Here is a 15148-nt window from a genome sequence, read left to right as displayed (position 1 = left end):
GCCGTATACAGGGCTATGCACAGCTATACGCAGCTGTACAGGGCTGTGCACAGCTATACACAGCTATACAGCTGTACACAGCTCTACAGAGCTATATACGGCTATACAGTGCTATACACAGCTATACAGGACTATACACGGCTATATACAGCCGTACAGGGCTATACACAGCTGTACACAGCTGTACACAGCTCTACAGAGCTATACATACATACATACATACATAAACTTTATTTATCCTCGGATTTCAGTGTAGCTTACAAGCTAGCATCTCCGATCCTAATTACTAATTTTAAAAGTTACAGCAAGAACAAGGCTAAAAAGATAAAAAAAATAATTCATAATATAATAATATAATAATCACGAATTTAATAATATAATGTAATATTAACAGAAACCGTGCACTAACAGTTTGCGCTTAAATTCACTATAGTCTACAGTCTTTCTAAAGTGGTCATGGAGGGAGTTCCAGTACTTAACAGATGAATAGCTAAAAGAATTTAGACCATATGTGGTTGTAAACGGCTTAGGAAGTGATAAAATATTGGTGCCCCTTAGGGAGTAAGCAGTAGATCTTAGCTTGATCAGTTGTTTCAAATAGCACAGATATTTACCAAGATGGAGACAGTTGAATATACAAATCATCATATTTTGTATCCTCCTGTTGGCTAAACCACACACACCTGCCTTGTCTAAAAGATCATCATAGTTCGAGTCCCAGTCCTTTAAAACAAATCTTAAAAAACGTCTATTTAAGGTGTCAAGTTTAACAGAGTCCTCTGAATCACAAAAGTGCTATATCATTGAACAGTAGTGAAAATGGGGTAACATAAACGTTTTATATAGCCGAAGCATAATTTCGGTAGAAATAAGTTTGCCAAATCTTTTGAAGACACTGAACTGATTATTTATTTTTTTACATACAGAGGATATGTGTTCCTTGAAATTAAGTTCATTATCGAGAATTATTCCAAAACGTTCTGGGCATCTTGTGGTTGAGAAGGAGAAAGGGTAATCGGTTTTGCCAAGAACCATCCCTTGGTGTTTAGCGGGGTTGGCTTTCATCCCATTATCTTCGAACCATTTGTTTGCTATTTGTACATCATGATTGATCCGTTGTTCCAAGGCTACTGGGTCTACGTCAGATGTGTGCAGTTGGCAGTCATCAGCATAAGTGTTCAGTTTTACAGACTTAATGTGAAAGATGAGGTCATTGAGGAACATGTTGAAAAACATGGGTCCCAGGATGCTGCCTTGAGGCACGCCACGCTTCACGCTCATCCAATCCGAATAAGCATCACCAATTTTCACTCGCTGCATTCTATCCGTCAAGTAGTCACCGATAAGGGCACAACTGGATTCACGCAAACCATACGCTTTCAGTTTCGCTAGTAGCAAAGCATGAGGTATACGGTGTCGAAAGCTTTTGACAAATCCATTGATATAACCGCCACGATCTCTTTATTATTATCTAGACTACGCCTCCAGTCCTCAGTCAGCCTAAGCAAAGATGTCCCACAGCTATGGTGCCTTCTGTACGCAGATACGTATTCAGACAATGTGTTTTGGTAAAAGTCGCCCATTTGAGCTGAAAGCAGCCTCTCGAAAACATTGTTGAGCGCAGGTAGAACGGTCACTGGTCGATAATTGCTTTTGTTCAGTTCATCGTCCTTTTTAAATAAAGGAGTAACTTGACCTAATTTCCAGTGCGACGGATGCTGTCCTGTCCTGATCGAGTGATTCATTATTGCAGCAATAGGACCAGCAATCGCGTTGGCAGACTCTTTTACCAGTCGCGGTGGTATTCCTTCATGACCACAGGATTTGCGGGAGTTGATTTTGAGTAACAAGGCTTCCACTTGGGTTTTATTAGTATATTGAAAAGCAAATTTGTTTCTCACAGCGAGCTGTTCATTGTTGTTGAAAATCGCCTGAATGCTAGGATGCGCATCCAACTCTTTTCCATAACTCTGTTCAGTAATCTCTGGCACGCCGTCCGCGATGTTGACAAAATAATTATTAAAAAGCTCCCCCATTTGTTTTTTGACTGTTATCACGACATCGTGTTCTTTTAATATTATGTCATTTGCTTGCGTGCTTTTCCTTGAATGCAAAAATGGGCGGTATGTGTCCCAAAACTCCCTTGGGTTTTCCGACTCACTTTTCTTGTCGAAGAAAGTTTTAATAGCTTTACGTCTTAGAGAAGTGCAAATGTTCCTTTGTCTCTTGTACAATTCATAATTAGTATCAATTAGTGTATAGCTATACACAGCTATATAGCACTATACACAGCCATACAGGGCTATACACGGCTATATACAGCCCTACATGGCTATAGACAGCTATAAAGGGCTATGCACCGCTATACAGGGCTATACACAGCTAGACAGGGCTATACACAGCTTTATTATATGGCTGTGTCTCACGAGGACTGGGAACTACCGAATTCACAAATTTGATTGGCTGAAATCAATATTAAAAGCGGTCTAGGTTTTCCCATCTAGACCGGCATCTAGGCTGGTCTAGAAAAAAAAGGTACAAAGAATATAAAAAATTGGCGGATAAGACACAGTCATATGACAAACATCTTATTAACCGAGCTAGGTCGGTCTGTATGGGAGAATCTTGACTTCGGTCGCTGGTACAGACCTCACTGCGTTCGGTCTGTACTGGCGACCTCGGTCAAGATTCTCCCAAACAGACCTCCCGCTCGGTTAATAAGAACTAAATATAGAGCTATACACAGCTATAAGGGCTGTAAACAGCTATACACCGCCACACAGAGCTGTACACACCTTTACAGGGCTATATACAGCTATACAGGGTTGTACACAACTATACAGAACTATACTGAGCTCTACAGGGCTATACACAGCTGGAGAGGGCTACACACAACATCTTCTCTGGCACCCCACCTTGCGCAGGACTTTCCATAGAGTTGGTCTGTGTACGGTGTCGAAAGCCTTCGTTAGGTCAATGAATGCCATGTAGAGGTCTCTATGTTGTTCTTGGCATTTTTCTTGGATTTGTCGTGCAGCAAAGATCATATCTACTGTTCCACGGCTTGGCCTAAACCCACGCTGAGTCTCTGGTAGACATCCCTCTGTCAGTGAACTCAATCGGTAGCTTACTATCCTGGCTTCCCAGCGATGGAGAGTAGAGATATCCCCCGATAGTTTCCACATTCAGCCTTGTTCCTCTTCTTGAAGATGGTAACGATGTTGGCATCTCTGAGATCAGCAGGGAGTGTTTCGCTCTCCCATATCTTTTGGAATAGATCCAGAAGTTTTTGAGTGAGTTCATCTCCCCCGTGTTTGAAAATCTCAGCAGGTATTCCATCAGGGCCAGCCGCCTTCCCTTGCTTGGCCGTCTTAATTGCTTTCCGCAGTTCATCTATGGTTGGTGGTAAAGCTAGACTTTCATTTGTCTGGAGTTGGGGAATTTTATCCAGAACATTTTCATTAACTGGGGTTTCTTGGTTGAGAAGTTCGCAGAAGTGCTCACCCCATCTGGCTTTTATCTGTTCCTTTTCCTTACAGATGGTGCCATCTTTTACAGCTATGGGTCGTGCTCCGATGGAAGAAGGTCCATATAGCTTCCGAGTGGCAGCAAAGAATTCTCGGGTACAGTTCTTGTCAGCCAGGGTTTGGATCTCCTCTGATTTCCTGACCCACCAGTCATTCTTCAGTTTCCTGACTTCGCTCTGGACTTTAGATCTGATATCATGGTATTGACTTTTTTTCTGTTTGTTTCTGTAGTCAGACTGCCAAACTCTGAAGGCTGAGCGTTTTGCATCCGTCAGGGCTTTTATCTCTTCATCGTTGTCATCGAACCAATCTTCGCTGTGTCTTGCCAGCCTGCCTAGCTCGGTGCTGCACGTCTTGGTTCTGGCCTCTCGAAGTTCAGTCCAGCTGTTATCCACAGATTCACTATTTATGTGCCTGATCTCCTCTGCAATCTCCTTCTGGAATTTCTCCTTTACTTCAGGTTGGCTCAGTCGACTAGTGTTATATCTGGTTGGTTTTTTCTTACATGCATTACGGTGTTTCCTTTGTATGCTGAAGTTCATCAGGGACAACATGAGTCGGTGGTCGGTCCAGCAAGCATCCGAGGATTCGATAGCGCGGGTGAGGCATACGCCTACGGCATACAATAATGAACTCTATGAGGTGCCAGTGGCCAGATCTTGGATGTCTCCGTGACGTCTTCAGACGGTCTTTCTGTCTAAACAGGGTGTTCGTGACGGTCAGATTGTGCTCGGCACATTTTGTTAGAAGCATCTCCCCGTTACTGTTTGCCTTTCCAGTCCCATCCTTGCCGATAACTTTTTTCCATACAAGGTGTTCTTTTCCAACGCGGGCGTTGAAGTCTCCTAGCAGTACGAGTTTATTCCTCTGAGGGACTCTTGAGAGAAGAACGTCCAGGTCTGAGTAAAATACTTCCTTGTCATGCTGGTCAGCAAGGTGGGTAGGAGCATATGCAGAGATGAGAGTCGCTTTCCTGTTGTCACCCAGGTTCAGCTGCAAAGTCATTAAGCGCTCATTCACGCCAACCGGCAGATGGTTTAGGTTCCTCATTATCTCGGTCTTGATTGCAAATCCCACACCATACATCCTTTTCGATGCAGTAGGTAGACTTTTCCAGAAGAAGGTATATCCTTCTCCGACTTCTGTGAGTTGTCCTTCGTCCGGGAGTCGTGTCTCTTGAAGCGCCGCTATATCAATGTCGAGTCTTCGGAGTTCGCGAGCTATGAAGGCCATGCGTCTCTCCGGTCTGTCAGATTTATCATTGTCCATCATCGTTCTTACATTCCAAGTTGCAATTTTCATTGGTGTTTTCCTACCGCTTATTAGGTGAACCCGCTGGATGCGGCCTTCCAGCCAGGTTGGATTGGAGACAGACTATGTTTGGAGCACCTTTTCTAGCCCCTTCTTCAATAGAGGTAAGCAGACTGGATCCTAAATAGGCCTGCTTAGTCATGGAGGCAACTACCGAACAACTTTACTGTCTCCGGTCCTAAGGTGAGCGACTGATAAAACCTCCACCGCCTACGTGCTGGCGGTTTGTGACTAGGAACTTGCAGGCTTCACTTCCCTGTTCCCGACGCCAATCCCCAGTCGCCGCAGGGCTTTCTTGTAGTGATGCAAGCAGAAGCTGTGCGTGGGGATGAGCAAAGTCGCACAAACAGAGCTCCGTAGTCTTCACCAGGTGTGTCTTAGTCCGATTGCAAGGGGACCTCGACGACCGGAGCCACACCTAGTTGCCGTGAACTGCCGTTGATCTTGTAGGATTCGTCCGCCTTTCCAGTTTCCTGACGGATGTCCACGTCGCGCTGCGTTTGAGTCAGGGTCGCCTCCTTTAGCCTTTATGTGAAGACATTGTCCACAAGGCAGTGGATAGCCCTGTACACAGCTGTACAGGGCTATACACAGCCATACAGGGCTATACGCAGCTTTTTACAGGGCTGTGCATAGCTGTACACAGCTAAACAGCTGTGCACAGCTCTATAGAGCTATATACAGCTATACAGGGCTGCACACAGCTATACAGGGCTATACACGGCTATACACAGCCGTACACGGCTATATACCGCTATACAGGGCTATACCCAGCTATATATAGGGCTATCCGCATTTCTGTAAACAGCTCACTGGACTTCTAAGTTTAATAAACTAAAACAAGACAGCGTATATTGTACTCATTATAAGAGTTTGGATGTAAAAAACTTCAAGAGCCAATTTTTTTTTAAGACATTCGTTTAGCAAACAAGCCAAGCAAATTGTGACTAACGCGATCACTTTATCAAGCAAAGGAAATTTCAATAATATTTTTTTTCAAAAGTGCTTTTATCAAACATGAGTATTAATGGTAAGAATCGAGGTGGCTGTGAGTCACTGAATTAAGATAATGATTAATGAAAGGCTGGGAGTGGACTCTTATGCTATGAGCTCAGGGGGTCCACTTCCAGGAAAATTTTTACAATACTTTTTTCTATACTTTTCTTTTTTAAAGCATTCGAACACTTTTATAAAAGGTCTGTTAAAGTTGTATTTTGACATTATATTCAATTATGAAAAGTGGAAGGAAAAATTTTGACGACTTTCCCTCACAATCGAATCGAGGAGGAAGAACTTTGAAGTCTTGCTATTACAATCGTGCCTTAAATGCGACTTCTATGTGCCTTGGTACCGGTGCTATGTTCGGGTCAATCACTGACAGGGCACTACTTCCATTGAACGGCACTGAGTGGTTTAACAGTGAAAAATTGAAGCTAAAAATCCCACGCTGTCAATCGTGCATAAACGATCCACGAATAAGAAACATTTCCATTGAAATAACTTACTTCGTAGAGAACCCTTTTTCGACTTGGCACATGCGACTGCCAACGCTATATATACGGGTCAGCGGATTTAAGTGAAAGTGTTCACAATTATGAACGGTATATGAAGTATCATATTATCTGAAGGCGCCATGTTAGATTTAATCTTAGTCTGGTAAGAAACGGTGTTAACCAGATCTGTGCCAAACAACTAAAGTTAGAGGTCTGAAACATCTTAGTTTTTAAACTGATACATAGCGGTTTCAATCAGTTCTGTACTAAGCAAATACAAATAGAAGTCGCATCTGAAATACTGTCTCGATAGAAGGAAAATATGTTCGGCACAACAAGCACAGGATTTGGAGTTGGCACGTCAACTTTTGGGGGGTTTGGTTCCACTACTCCTTCGACGAATACCCTCGGCCTTGGAACGCAGGAAAACCCAATGAAAGATTTGGAAGTGCAAAGCCCGCCAGATGACACAGTTAGTTCTTTGAAGTTCAGTCCGAAAGCTGACTTCCTCATCGCATCATCTTGGGCAAATGATGTGAGTGTTATTTAGACATGTGCGTAATTTTGTTTGCTGTTTACGATCCTTTTTTGCAAGCGATACTTTGATCATTTAAGTTTCGAGATTGATCTGTTCATCGTCCGGAAAGAGTACCATATAACCCCATACATTAATTATCCATTCCACTTCTTTGTCTTTCACGACAAAACTTTAAAAACAAAGTCTACTAATCTGAATGCATAATTAATGTATGGGGTTATATGGTACTCTTGTCCATCGTCCTTCTCTGTTAATTAGAAAAAACCTTGGCAAGATTTCCATATAACCCCATACATGAATTATGTGTAGAGTGTTGCAAAGATACCTTTACAATTAGTCTTGCTGTGATGGAATGCATAATTAATTAATGTATGGGGTTATATGGAAATCTTTCCAAAACCTATTTATTCCAAGGAAGGCAACTTTCAGGATGCAGCTAATAGTTGTTCATTTTAAGGCAGACATATACGACTTTCATAATGGCAGGTGTAGGGCGAGGCCTGGTGAGAATAGTATGAAAATGAGGTTACAAAGGCCTCAAACTTTCACTTTCCTCCTCGAGTAGCTCATGCGATGATTCTCCCAATGCACTCTTTCTCATGGAAGATGATATTCTAGGCGCTTCTCTGCTTGGATGAAAGCCTGAAGAGCTGAAAAACACAGAACTACATTTGTGGCTTAAGTGCTGTGATGATTTGGGAAAAGGTCTGAAGACAAAAGCTTGTGAAACAAGTGTACGAGTACATCAGAACGGGCAAAGATAAGAATATTGTTGATCCCGATCCAGACAAGATTTACAGTCACAGAAAAGAACAATTGAGCACATTCACTGATGTCAGCGGAGAAGAGGTTATTTGGGTGCAGTTTCCCGACGATGGTTGGGGCACTTCGCTTAAGAAAATGCTAATGTTTACCAGAGTCTAAATGAATCACCAAGATAATTGTACACCGTCTAAAAAGCATCCCAGTTATTAAAACCAGTGTAAAAAGCTGCTGTATATTTCTTAGCTTTCAAGTTTTCGAGCACAAATTGTTTCTTTGTAAAGTTTGTGATTTGCCACTGAGCATTTTCTAATCGCAATTGAATGTCATTGATTTCCTGTTCTAATTCTTCAATTCTTTTAATTTTGTTTGCAATGGTTTCCGTCAAATCATAACATTCCTTTCCTGGCAAGATTATATTCTAATTCTCAACAACCCTGGTAGTCAAACCAATACTTCCCCTTTTTTTTCCAAATCAAATTCCACAACACTCTCGGTAGATGCATTAAATCTAGAAGCAGCGGAAGTCGACACCAGTGGTTCGCAAATGATCCTTTCTGTTGTTGGTTTCCTCTTGCGAGGCGACATGTGAATCCAGGAAAATATTGATGGTATGGCACCAGGTTTTAGGCATAATTTCTTTGCAAGTGTCTTTTTTAGATCTTCATATCTAAAATGTCTGGAAGAGACCTTTGTTGAGTCAGACATTTTAAAGTCTTTTCCTTTGTCTTGCCTGATGGCCTGTATCCATTTCTTCTTTATTATTTTTTCTATGGGAAATTGGAAGTACGACACTTTTCACCTATGCTCTTCGTCCCACCTCCCCATAACAGCCACCTCACCACAATGGCCACTTTTTTGGTCCCATCTAGCTGTCCATACGTTACACCCTTATCTCCCCATAATGGCCACCTCTTCGTAGGGGCCACTATTTTGGTCCCATCAGGCCATTCATACATTACACCCCCACCTCCCCATAACAGCCACCTCTTCGCAAGGGCCACTTTTTTGGTCCCATCAGGCTGTCCATACATTACACCCCCACCTCTCTATAACAGCCACCTCTCCACAACAGCCACTATTTCAGTCCCATTGGGCTGTCCACACATTATACTCCCATCTTCCCATAACAGTCACCTCTCCACAATGGCCACTTTCTTCTGTCCACAAGGTGGCCCTTGTGGAGAGGTTCAACTGTATTTGTCTAGACACAAGTGTGGGACAAAGAAAACATTTTCTCACACACAACTGGGAGCCATGCCTAGCCGACCATGCATCCTGACCTTTATTATATCAACACAGTGAACCATTAGGGTTACAACACGAACAAAACAGCTGAAACTGAGCCTAGATACAGAAGACTGACATGCACAAATAACTGGACCTAAGGCCCTACTTGAAATCCTGTATCCCTAAAAACATATGGAGAGTGGGTGGGTGGGGAAGATCAGGCAATCGCAGAAGGCAACAAAACAACTGAACTGAACTTTGAAATGCCATGTGACCTGGAGACCCCCCACACCCTCGAACCCATTCTCCCGGCTACATGTGAGAAAAACGTTTTCCACTTCTTTCGTCCCTCAGCCAGTGGAAAACCACACTTATTCCCAGTGAAGAATTGAACCTCACAGTTTTGGATTCCAAGCTCTGTAGTTATTTCTTGTGGGGACTGATACTTTTTCTTTATTCCACATTTGTGTGAAGTGGAGTAAAATCTCTCTTTATTTACTTACTGTGCTCATAATTAAACATCTTTCCTAAATTACAATTTTACATGAGTGTACAAATTGTTTTTGTCTCTGTTAGATTCGATGTTGGGAAGTCAGAGAAAATGGTCAGACCATTCCCAAGGCACAACAAAATCATACAGGTCCCATCCTGGATTGTTGCTGGCATGATGTAAGTTATTTGTGGTACTCTACTATTTTTACTGGTACATATGTTATGTTTTGCAGTTTATGGTGATGTTGATTTCTGCAAGATTGCATTGTCCTGACTCTGGTGTTTATTTGTAGGATGGCACAAAAGTGTTTACAGCGTCCACTGACAAACAATGTAAGATGTGGGATTTGAATTCCAATCAAGCCATTCAAGTGGCTCAGGTAATATGCACTTTCTGCATTTCAATCTTAGCACAGTTCACCTAACTATCATGGGTGACCAAGACAGAATTCTCCTCACAATACCAGTAATGTATCAAGCAGAAAGGTGTTGAGAATAGAGGAAAATAGAAATTAGGGGTGTATTCATTGAACCAAAACCAAAATCTCCAAATGAACATCTTAAGAACTGTATGGCAGACAGCAGAGAGAATTACTCATGTGAAAGGGTTAAGAGAAATCAGGTTGGCTTTAACCCTTTACTACCAAGATCTGATTGTAAATTCTCCCCTCGAGCTGCTACACATTTCCTTGTAAGTCAGTTCTATGAAGTTGGTGTTAGATCAAGGTAAAAAACCTCTACCTGATAAGTTTTAGTATTCTCGTTACCTGTTTGCTAGGTAATGTATGGTTATTAGAAGGTGAAGTTACATGTTAATCACTTCAGGGAGTTAAACTTAACTCTTTTCACTACCAAGGTCTCAAGTGTAATTCTATCTTCCATGTATTTGTTATATAAGTTCTGGCATTTACCAGTCAATAAATTTTGTGAAAAGAAACATGTCAAAAGATTTCCCACCTCATGAAGATAAGTTAACAAACAATTATGGCAAGTTGTAGTTAATTTCTTTCTTGTTCTTTTCCTGTTGTTCAGCATGACAAGCCAGTTAAAACATGTCACTGGGTCCAGGCACCAAACTACAGCTGTCTTATGACTGGCAGTTGGGATAACACGCTGAAGTTTTGGGACACAAGGTCAAATAATCCCATGATGGTTGTATCACTTCCAGAGAGGGTTTATTGTGCAGATGTGGTGTATCCAATGGCCATTGTTGGAACAGCACAGAGAGGAATAATCTGTTATCAGTTGGAAAACCAGCCATCAGAGTACAAGAGAATTGATTCACCACTGAAGTACCAGGTTTGTAACTTAATGCGCCATGTATCCTTGTATCCCTACCATTTAAATGAAGGAGGAGGGAAGGCACTTATATGAGAGGGGTGTTTGTTTGACATTATTGCCTTAGGGATAAGCACTTAATTGGGGGAGGGCGCTTATAAGAATGTGGGTGCTTATTTAAGGAAATATATCTCCCTATGAGCCAAGAATATAACAGACAATGAGGGCATCAGATTAAATTTTAATTGACAGCTCTCCCTCCTCTTCTTATTCAACTTTGTACATCAAAGAAACAAGTCTTGAGATTGGGCAGAGTGATCTTATTGCTGCAATGAGGGGTGAAATTACTTTAGGATGCTTTCAAAAACCTTTTCAACAAGAGTTTTTTCCCTCAGTGTAGTTAACCTCAGGTTGCCTTGAGCTGAGCTACAAAGCTTCTGAGTGATTCAGATATCATAGGCTCAATTCCTTCCCTTTGTCCCTTTGTATATGACAAAGACCTTACATCTCTCATTTGTGTGATATGATTTTTTTACTCTTAAAATGGTGATATGATATTGTAGTTATTTTGATGTTCTCTTTTGTTGTAGAACCGCTGTGTGAGTATTTTCCGGGATCCGAAGAAAAACAATCAGCCTGTGGGCTTTGCTCTTGGCTCTGTTGAAGGAAGAGTTGCAATCCAGTTCATTCAACCACAAAATCCGTAAGTCCAGGTCAATTCCTGTTTGTTTGAAAATTTGTCATGGAACTTTATGGCTCAAACAAAAGCTTCATTTACTTGTAGGAAAGATAACTTCACATTCAAGTGTCACAGATCTAATGGAACAGGAAATGCAAACTTTCAAGACATTTATGCAGTAAGTCTGTGATAATAAGCAAGCTTTCTTACAAGAGGAAGAAATGGTGTACATTTTGAATGAATTGTCAGATAGTAAAATTCAGTTAATCAGGATGGATGTGAAGCAGGAAAGCTTCAACCTTGGATTCACTCATTGTAGCATTTTCTTGCTGTTACACTCATAACCTTGCCGTTGATACAGTTACTAAAAAAAATTTCTGCTGAGGGTGTTAGGTAATTTACAAACAATTTGTCCAGGTCAGTGGGTTAAATTAAGGAGTGTTAAATGTAAAATTAAACAATTTCCCATTGCATCATCTGGAGAACAGACAAATGTATCAGGTATGGGGTGGATTTTAGTTATAACATGAACTCTAGAAGAGAGAATTATTAATCAGATAATATGGTGAGACAAGATTATTGTTATTGATCATAGTGAAATAAAATACTGTTGGAGTGAGACATTTTTTTCACAACATAGCCACCTTAAATGTGATTTCATAATAATCTTATCAAAGAGTACAAAGGTTTTCCTCATTTTTCAAGAGAAATGTTCCAGAAAGTCTTTGACTACATGATTAGACCCAGATTTCCCACATTGCTTCAAAACTTTTTTAGCATTGGCTATTGTATGCAAGGCAAAGCAACCACCAATTGTTTTATTTTTCAGGTAAACGATATTGCATTCCATCCTGTACATTTCTGTCTTTTGGCCACTGTAGGGTCAGATGGAAAGTTCAGTTTTTGGGACAAGGATGCTCGCACAAAACTCAAGGTTTGCACTTGTCTATACTTTGGAAGACTGGATGCAAGACCTCTTTATTTTCTTTCATAATCCATATGGAATGGTTGCTTTATGTGGATCTTTGAAATTTTATCACGCATGACAAAATTAGACTTGAAATATTGAGCAGATATTTTTTCCATGTGGAGGCATTGGAGATGTAGTAGTTGACTAAAACGATCTAACATCAATAACCATATTCTTGATACTCTTCCCTATACATTTCCTTTAGTACTGACAAGGAGAATTCATTTAACAATCAAAAGTTCCTCGGTTGATGATCGTTTCTTTTATTCTCATCATCTTAATGAACGATTAGGGGAGCAGGGTTGGTGTAGTGGTGAGAGTGTATTGTTATAGTGTATTTTTAATCGGAAATATGCAAAGAAATATATGAAAATCTGTAACAACCAAACTCCCAGCTTCACTCTTTGACTTAATAGTTCCATTGAATATATATATTTTTCCCTTTATAATTTTTTTGGGGAATTAGTGAGGAGCCCACACTGTCACTGTTCTCTTCCAGAATTTATTTCTCAAAAAAGCAGGCAGAACAACGTTACGCGAAGTCTCTGGCCGACTAAAAACTACTCACAATGATTTTCTTATCTCATGAACACACCTTGATCAAAACGTAAGTTGATTGGCTTTAAAGTTCTTCCCAACAAAGATAAACAAACTGATTTATCGGAGCGGGACAGATCGTGACACTCGATTTCCGGCAGATAATTTTGAATCGTTACAATACTAATTATCCTGTTTCCGACGACATTTTCTTTTTTTTTTTTTTTTTTTTTTTATCAGACTTCTGAGCAGCTGAACATGCCCATAACAGCCTGTTGTTTCAATTCGAAAGGAAATATATTTGCCTACAGCTCGGGTTACGACTGGTCAAAGGTAACTATAAACCTGTAGACTTCCTTGGTTCTTTAAGAATGAATTGGAAACCTGGAGACTGAACTGCAATTTTCTTTCTTTCTTTCAAGGGACACGAGTACTTCAACCCTCAACTCAAGCCCAAGATCTTCCTCAGAAACTGCACGGATGAGCTGAAACCCCGGAAAAAATAAATATTTCAGTTAGGAAATTGTAAATCTGTCAGTCTTGCACAGTAAGCAAGTCATGCACCAGCCATCAAGAACCTGGCTTGGTTCAAAGTACTCACATCATGATGTGAAGGAAGAATGGATCAAATGATGAAGTCGATACAATAGGGACCTTAAGCAGTCAGGACGGCAACGCCAAGGAAGACTCCGATTAAAAAATGAATTTCTACTCTTAGTTAGAATTTCAAACATGGCTGCAGGAGCTTACTGTCTCGTATGGCGCCACAGCTCAACTTCAGCATGACGTATAAAAGTAGCGTTGAGTTCCAAATGAAAATTGAAATAATTTGCCGTCGCGGTTTCGGTTCGCAGACGACGCAAATTTTGGCGATTTCACGTTGTTGTTTTGCATAGGACGACTAAGAAATGTACAAAGTTTCAAAACGCACGTGCTGAGCTATTGTTCTGCCAAGTAGATCTCTTGTTTTTCCACGTCCTCGTGTCCGTCGCCGTCGTGGTTGCTTAAGGGCCCTAATAAAAATTGTGTAGCTGTAAACAGAACAGTAGATAGACTTCAACACTTGTTGTCATGTCTCTAGTTTATTGGCATTACTGCCAGATCAGAATGTAAGAGCATTGAATCATTTCACCCTTCACTCTCTGACATCAGTATGTATATTCTCCTGACCGTTCTCTATACATTTCCTTTGGTACTGGCAAGGAGAATTTGTTTAACAGTCAAAGCTCCTTGGGTTAGTGATCAGTTCCTTTATTCTCACGACTTTTGTGAATTATTCAGCAGTAACACTGATAGGAGAAATTAGATGCTGGTTACTCTTAGGGTTTTACTGATGTAAGAGAGCGATATATATGTTGTTCATAAACTTCTACATGTACTACAGGAAGAAAAAACCAAAAGATGCGTAAAAATAAAGTGTTTTTCTAAAGGACTATTTTCTTCAGAAATATTAGATTTGGCGTAATTCTTGAAAGAAATATACTTTACTCTCTGAATGCCCCTCTGCATCTGGAAGCAAGTAGGTGTTATTGCCCAAGCGGAAGTAAACATGGCTGAATATTGGGTCTCTTTTACGTTTTTTTGCATACCTGCACGAATGAGAGGTCATAAAAAATGCCAAAAAAGGAACAGGCAAATGTCCCGTCACCTTCACTAACAAGTTTGGTCGGTAACCTATGCAGTGTACGGCCAAAATATTACGCCATAAGATTAAACAAATTCGCCTTGAGCTTTGTTCGGTGTGTTTTGTGCCTTCTTTGTTTTGAAAACTGCCGGAAAGCGTACTGATTCATAAGGTGGAGTAGCCATAATCTCGTATAAGTCGCTTCATGAAAGCAGAACAGGAAACGTTGATTTCTGTCTTCAATGAAACAGCTTTCACACAAAAATAGTATACTGTATTCCTTTAGAGTATTCTATTCTATTTTATTTCATAACTTCTTAGTTCCTCTTCAAAATAAATTTATTTTGTGAGTTTGTCACAATCTATCACCAAGACAAGCTATCAGCAAACAATAAATTTTGTTTTTTCGTCAGTCTATCACCGACTGGAAACAAGCTGTTAAGAGTGTCAGGAAGAGAGTGCTCTTCTCATATCTCGCTTTTACCTTTCTCTCCACGAATAGTTCCATTACGTACAAAAGTGGACTTCTTGTGAGTTCGTGAGTGTTCCGTTTTCCCTCGCGTGAGTAAATCTCTTCTGTTTTTCTTAGTACCAAACGTTTCGCGTGACTCACGATTTACAGCTCGCAGTTTGCCACAAGGAATACGGAAAATACTGCAGTGTAAGCTTGTTTTACTTATACATTTAAAGAGGGAATGGGGATTTTA

The 15148-nt window shown here is 40.7% G+C and overlaps 2 protein-coding genes across 3 annotated transcripts; one reads left to right on the top strand and one right to left on the bottom strand.

Moving 5' to 3' along the window:
* Positions 1 to 3130: 3130 nt before the first annotated feature.
* On the bottom strand, positions 3131 to 4799 carry LOC111337739 (uncharacterized). The gene is made up of 2 exons (XM_022944092.2): positions 4042 to 4799; positions 3131 to 3911 (listed from the first exon to the last, which is right to left on the bottom strand). Exons 1-2 carry the CDS (start codon positions 4797 to 4799, stop codon positions 3131 to 3133), a joined length of 1539 nt encoding a protein of 512 aa, XP_022799827.2.
* Positions 4800 to 6442: 1643 nt separating this feature from the next.
* On the top strand, positions 6443 to 14250 carry LOC111337757 (mRNA export factor). 2 transcript variants are annotated; one of them, XM_022944117.2, is made up of 9 exons: positions 6443 to 6866; positions 9438 to 9530; positions 9647 to 9733; positions 10386 to 10652; positions 11222 to 11334; positions 11416 to 11488; positions 12140 to 12244; positions 13058 to 13150; positions 13240 to 14250. In XM_022944117.2, exons 1-9 carry the CDS (start codon positions 6654 to 6656, stop codon positions 13321 to 13323), a joined length of 1128 nt encoding a protein of 375 aa, XP_022799852.1. In that variant the 5' UTR covers positions 6443 to 6653; the 3' UTR covers positions 13324 to 14250. The 2 variants fall into 2 exon arrangements, with proteins under 2 accessions (XP_022799852.1, XP_088599590.1); XM_088743464.1 differs by having other exon boundaries at positions 11416 to 11494; positions 12146 to 12244.
* The last annotated feature ends 898 nt before the right edge of the window (positions 14251 to 15148 follow it).

This window comes from Stylophora pistillata, chromosome 13, assembly GCF_964205215.1.
Source record: "Stylophora pistillata chromosome 13, jaStyPist1.2, whole genome shotgun sequence".
Classification (NCBI taxonomy): Eukaryota; Metazoa; Cnidaria; class Anthozoa; order Scleractinia; family Pocilloporidae; genus Stylophora; species Stylophora pistillata.
The sequence above is the reverse complement of the archived record's forward strand: the minus strand, read 5'-3'. Positions and strand labels throughout refer to the sequence as shown.

Bases quoted from the DNA above. Each gene is read 5' to 3' on its own strand.
- LOC111337739 (XM_022944092.2), bottom strand. From the start codon at position 4,799: ATGATGGACAATGATAAATCTGACAGACCGGAGAGACGCATGGCCTTC. The intron at 3,912-4,041 runs GTAATGCATGTA...TGTGGATAACAG, and splicing joins CAGCATACAAAGGAAACACC to CTGGACTGAACTTCGAGAGG.
- LOC111337757 (XM_022944117.2), top strand. From the start codon at position 6,654: ATGTTCGGCACAACAAGCACAGGATTTGGAGTTGGCACGTCAACTTTT. The intron at 12,245-13,057 runs GTTTGCACTTGT...TTTTTTTATCAG, and splicing joins ATGCTCGCACAAAACTCAAG to ACTTCTGAGCAGCTGAACAT. The intron at 13,151-13,239 runs GTAACTATAAAC...CTTTCTTTCAAG, and splicing joins CGGGTTACGACTGGTCAAAG to GGACACGAGTACTTCAACCC.